Source organism: Cucumis sativus, chromosome 2 (genome assembly GCF_000004075.3).
Source record: "Cucumis sativus cultivar 9930 chromosome 2, Cucumber_9930_V3, whole genome shotgun sequence".
NCBI classification, from domain to species: Eukaryota; Viridiplantae; Streptophyta; class Magnoliopsida; order Cucurbitales; family Cucurbitaceae; genus Cucumis; species Cucumis sativus.
In genome coordinates this window covers 716747-723087 of record NC_026656.2, presented here as the reverse complement: position 1 = coordinate 723087, position 6341 = coordinate 716747, and the positions used below count along the sequence as shown (strand labels likewise).

The 6341-nt window shown below is 27.5% G+C and overlaps 1 protein-coding gene across 1 annotated transcript; it reads left to right on the top strand.

Moving 5' to 3' along the window:
* The first annotated feature begins 3576 nt into the window (after nt 1-3576).
* Nucleotides 3577-4626, top strand: LOC101212945 (ethylene-responsive transcription factor ERF039). Its single transcript, XM_004139390.3, has one exon. The coding sequence runs from the start codon at nt 3789-3791 to the stop codon at nt 4545-4547; it is 759 nt and encodes a 252-aa protein (XP_004139438.1). The 5' UTR covers nt 3577-3788; the 3' UTR covers nt 4548-4626.
* Nucleotides 4627-6341: the final 1715 nt, after the last annotated feature.

Genomic DNA, 6341 nt, shown 5'->3' with positions numbered 1-6341 from the left:
AAAAAAAAAACGATATATTAAGAACTTTGTACTTCAAAGGACTATGGACAGCGCATGTGCACTTACAACTTAGCCGACTTACTATCCTTTCAAAGACAAATTGACAAAAGTAAAATGAACATTACCATTAGAAAATTTTAACAATTACAAAATTACCTTAATAAAAGAAAGTGAAACCTCTTAGGTTTTTAAGTCCTTGAGTTTCATAGTAATGTTTATGTTATTTTTGTTTCTAAACTTTAAAATATTCAATAATTTAAACTAATCTTTCAATTGGGAATCTAATGAATTTTTAGCCTATACATATATTTTTTTAAAAAATTAATAGAGCATGTAATTGAAATTTTAAAAATTCCCAATAGATTAATAACTTATTTGACTTAAAATTTATAGCTTAAAAATAAAATAGACAAAAGATTAAATTTTTAAAAAATTTATGGTTTGAATCTTCTTATTTTTAATCTACTTTAAAAATAAAAATAAAAACAAAAACAGCTAAATCAATATACTCAACTACTTGATAGTTTATATAATTAATATTGGTGAAGTATTTTTTTTACATTTATAATAAAGAAAACATAGAAAAGAATAAAGCACAAAGAGATGATGGGCTTTGGAGGAATATGGGAAGGGATACAAAAGTTTTGTTAATGATGAGTTAAATGCAAAGGGACAAAAATAGATTGGTGAAATTGTGAAGGAACTATTTATTAAAGTTAGCCATCCATTGTGTGGTTCTTAAAGGAAGGGAAAAGGAAAGTCTTTGAAAATTTTCATTAATTGCAAACAACCCCATTTCTAGACAGGTTTTCCTCTCTTAGTTTAGTTTGTTTAATGATGAATTGAATGTTTATTTTTTTTCAAAAATTCAATGAGATTGTATTGAAAAAAAAAATTATTAAAAAAAACAACTTTTGTATATAAACATATAATTAAATACATGGTAACTAAAAAATAAAACAAAATGTAAGCAAAATAGAATCTTCTATAGCCTGGGATACTCTAAAGATAATGGAATGCATACATGAAAGTGATATGTATATATATACACAACGTGTAAATTATGGTCGTGGTCCTTTGTCGCAACATGATACTATAAAAATGGACCAAATGGACATTAGCTGAATGGTTGTAGTGCACAACAATGGAGTTTTGTTTGTATAGAATCAAATAAAATAAAAATCAGTATAGTTATACATATACACTTTTTTTTATATATATATATATACACACCCAATAACCTTAGTATACTCATTATTATTATTTTTAGTTTGAATAGTCAAAGATTTTTCATTTGATTTTTATATTTAAAAATGTTATTTTCTAGACCTAGATTTCTAGATTTTACTTTAATAATGAGTTTTCACCAATACTCACACATTTTCTTCGTCTATATGCTAACTAGACTTTTCTAATTTAAAATATAATTGATTGTGAGTAAATCCGTTTTCATTTCAAATGATAAAAAACAAACATTTACAAACTAAACTTAAAATAAATTATATATAAATATTTTCACAAAGAGTTCTTATTAGGATATATAGTAGGCAAGACATTATTTATTGGATTTGATAATCAAATCAAATGAACTCTAAATTATAACTTTTAAAACTATATAACAAAAATTTTGCTTTCTTACCGAGATAGAAACTAAATTTGAATTTGAATTAATATTTTAATTCTTTTTCTAAATATAATGAGAGTATAATGTATGGAGACAATTAAGTAAATTATTTCAAGATGCACCTAATTCGTATACCTTTCGTGTAGAAATAATTAACCATAGTAAAAAATGAGTAAGTGAGTCTTGTTCAAGATAGAAAAAGTCAACATCACCCTCTTAACAAACTCAACATAAAACTTAAGAGTATGATATGATACTAATTATTATCCTTTTTAAGATTGGTAGTTTGATATCTCACTTTATTAATTGTTCAAACTTAATAATAATAATACATAAATAAACGATGAGATAATAAGTTTTTTTACTCTCTTTTGGGCCAATTGAAAGTTTAATGGTGGTTGACACATTTATGTAGGTAGCAGTTATGATATAGAGTATTGTGTGGATATTGTGATTGGGTGAAAAATAAATGACTACTTTTTCATTGGAGGAGAATTGGAATGGAAAGGAACAACTCTTTTTAATAGAAGATTTTATCCTCATTCCCAATACAGTACTTAAAAAACAGAGAGAAAACAAAATCTTTGAGACTTCCAATACAGTAAAAAAAAATCTTCTCATCCAAATTTTTCAAAACAGTAACCTAAATCAACGAGGGTTACTAAGGATGAAAGAGTTTGATCCTTAAAGTAAAAATATTAGAGGAAAAAAGAAATTGAAGAAGAGACCTCAATTTGACATGATTTTAGCAAAAATAAAAAAAAAAAAATAAAAAAAAAATAAACTATGATAATACTGTCCATATTACTACAATTTTTAAATTAGAAAAGCAAGAAATTTAAAAACAAATAACCAGCTGATACTCATTCAGAGGGTTGGATAGAAATAGTAGGAGAAATAGTGAGGTTAGAAGAGAAAGGAAAATTATAAAAAATAAATTATTTTATAAAATATTTAAGCTTTCGGGGAAAGAATAAGAAAATAGAGAGACTTATTAAACTTTTTTTATTATTATTTCTTTTATATTTTGTTAAGAAAAAATTATAGTAAGATATCACGAGAATGAAAATGAAGAATAAACATTAATAAAATAAAAATATGGTTGAGTAAATTAATTATTTACTAATTAATTAAAAACATATATTTATTCTTTTGTGTACTCCTTGCATTTGTATTGATTTGAGTTTCCAATTTTATCCCTATAATAATTTAGCCAATTAATCCTCATAATCCTTGCCAATAAAATAGATGGTAGTTAATGTAAAGAAAATGATATAGTGTTGATGATTGCTATAATAATAGGGTGTTTGATACATATACAGCACATGGCGATATTAAATAATAAATACAATTTTTTTTGTTTTAAAATTATAGTCTTAGTTTCTAAATTTTATGATTTGTGTGGCATATACATCTTCAACTCAAAACTCGAAACTTGATGTATTTAATAAATTCTTAAATTTTGAAGAAAAAAATGTATAACTTATTATTACAAACCATTTTATTGGATAGATTTATTAATTTTTCAAAATGTTAATATATTAGAAATTAAAATTTTTAAACTTATTAAACACAAAGTCTTAAATTATTGAAAAATAAATAAATAATCGAGTCTTAAATTATTGAAAAATAAATAAATAGTCGAGTGTTTACGCAATTCATTCCTCAGGACTACTACACCACTTGGATTTTAGTTGAGCAACAGTGTACCATTGTAAATTTTAAACTATGTAGTCCACATGGACATTGACATGATTCTAATTTAGAAATCACTACCATAATTAGAAAGATTTTCCATTTTCCATTTTTATTATTATTCACATTATTTACTCAATACATATTCTTTTACTTATTACAGTCAATGCTATCATACTTACAAATCCATACTTTGTATCCCAAAAAAAGTTCCTCTTTCTCTCTCTCTCTCTCTCTCTCTTTCTCGCTTTCTCTCTTTGTCGACACTTTCTCTCCCCATTGTGTGTTGAAGACGTGTCGCAATTATATTGACTCCATGCAATTTGGTACGGCAACTTGTTGTTGCTTAAAACCCCCCTATCCTTCTCATTTCTTCAATTTACTCCTCACTCTCACACACGTTTCAATTTCTCTCTCTCTTTCTTCCAATTAATTTCTCACCAATAAACAGCTCCAAAATCACTTGCCAATGGCCGACGCCACCGTGCCGGACATCGACTCCGGTGGTGCCAATTCCTCCTCGTCCTCGTCTTCGTCCTCGACGTCAGGTTCAATATCGTCTCCATCAAAACAAGCCATTGGTCGAAGACCGAAGCGCGGTCGAGAAAGCAGCAACAATAGTCCTCACCCAAGTTACCGCGGCGTCCGAATGAGGGCGTGGGGTAAATGGGTGTCCGAAATTCGAGAGCCGAAGAAAAAGAGTCGGATCTGGCTCGGCACCTTCGCTACACCTGACATGGCAGCACGTGCTCACGACGTAGCTGCTCTTACTATCAAAGGCAATTCCGCCATCCTTAATTTCCCTGAACTCGCCGCCTCATTCCCCCGTCCCGCCTCCTCCTCTCCTCGCGACGTTCAATCCGCTGCTGCTCTTGCTGCTTCAATGCAACTTCCTGATGTCATGATCTCACCTCCACCACCTCCGCCATCACCACCCTCATCGCCTCCGTGTTCGTCGTCGTCCGAGTTGGATGAGTCGACACCAGAGGAATTGAGTGAAATTGTTGTATTGCCAAGTTTGGGGACAGGGTACGAGGAATCGGCTGAGTCGGTGACCGAGTTCGTGTTTGATGAGTGGCAATATAGCTATGGGCCATGGGATCAAGAAAAGGATAGCTCAAAAGAAGAAGAAGAAGGTTATGAATACTTTATAGATCAAACGGCAATGGCGGAAAGAGAGTGTGTGATTCCTACTGCATTATTTCAACCTTTATCTTTCTCGTGGTAACATTAAATTGATATCATCTCTCTCTACAAAAACAAAAACAAAAAAAAGAAAGAAAAAAAATCAAGTTGGGTTGTGAATTTGTTGTGTGATTTTCTCTATCTTCCTTTTTTTTTTTTTTTCTTTTTTTCCTTTTAGATATATATTATTTAAAATTAATTAAATGTGAAGTCCTTTTACAATTTTTTCAAAGGGGCTAAAAAATTAAAATTAGAGGTCTTGTCTAGTAAATGTTTTCTTCTTTTTGTTTCTAGTTCCATCTCCTCTCTCCCTTTCTATTCAATTAACTTTCTATTTTTTATTTTCAGTTCAATAATTTGTGGAGGGGATATTCAAATTATCCTCAATGATAAAATCTCACTTATTATTTATGTACACATAAATTTAAATTATATATTTTTTTATCAAAAGAGAAAAAAACTCATTTGCAGGATTGAAAAGGAGTGTTTTAAATTTTAGAAAGAAAAAAAAAGTGAAAATTTTCAGCTTAGAAAAATTGACGTTATGGGAAATTGACTAATAAACTCACATTTTTTATTTATACATTCATCCTTTTCGGGTCTATGTATTAATTTTCATCTCACTTCTCTTTAATTTACTTTTATTAATCTATACGGATTAAATTTACGAAGGATAATTTTTTAAAAAAATTAAATTTAATCACATAAACACTTTTTCTATCTTTAAATTGTCTTTCTTTATTGTAATTTTTATCAACGATTCTAAAAAGAAAATAAACTAAAAACAAGTTTAATTTTCTAACATTTTAAATATTAAAAAATATATTACAAAAAAAATGAAGATTTGATAAAAGCACCATTGTTTTAAGAAATATAAAATATATTAATTAAAAAGAGAAAAAAGAAATTTCGGTCTTTAAATTAGATTCTATTTTTTCCTACATTTGAAAATGTCTTTACATATTTTAATTCGATATTAATTTAGTTTCTAAATATCTTTGTTTTCTAAACAAAAATAAGTTACTATGAGGAGGGAATTAAAGGGAAACGAATCAAAAAGGGAAAATAAAAGTGAAAAAAGGGGAGGAAGAGAAGTAGTGATACTTGTCATTGTTGCATACAATAATGGAGATAAGGGTTTTTGATGACCCACACATATTTATGGTTAGATTTTTGGAATTGAGTGCTCAACCAACTATGCAATGAAAAAAGATTTGTTTTAATTTTCTCTTCTTCTTCTTCTTCTTCTTTTTTTCTTCATCATCTTCTAAACATTCTACTAAACATTCCTTTAATTAAAAAAAATTTCTCAACCAATTTACAAACAGAAAGAAATTAAGGGGAATAGTACAAAGTTATTTTTGGGATTTTTTTTAGTACAATTACTAAATGAAGTGAATTATCTTTTACAAGTATAAACATTCTCTAAGTAGGGACATATATGCACATTAAAAAGTTGTTGAATTATGCTAACAAAAAAGTCAATACGTTGTTAAATTATTATTTTATTAATATACATACAATTAATCTAGTAAGTTCAACGGTACTATAAATATTAAAGAAAATTTGTCGAAAATAGCAAAAAAAAAATTTGACAAAGTATTTTATCTATGCATTTACATCAATAAAAATAAAATCCAAAATTTTACTAATTTATAAATATTTTAATTTATTTGGTTGCTTTTCAAAATACTTTAAATATTAATTTTTATTGTTTTTATTTTTTGGTTCACTTGTCCAAATATGTTAAATAAAATAATTTTTTTATGATAATTTTATAAAGTATTCTCACAATCAAATGTTCTAGACCATTGAAAGAAATATGAAATTGAAACAT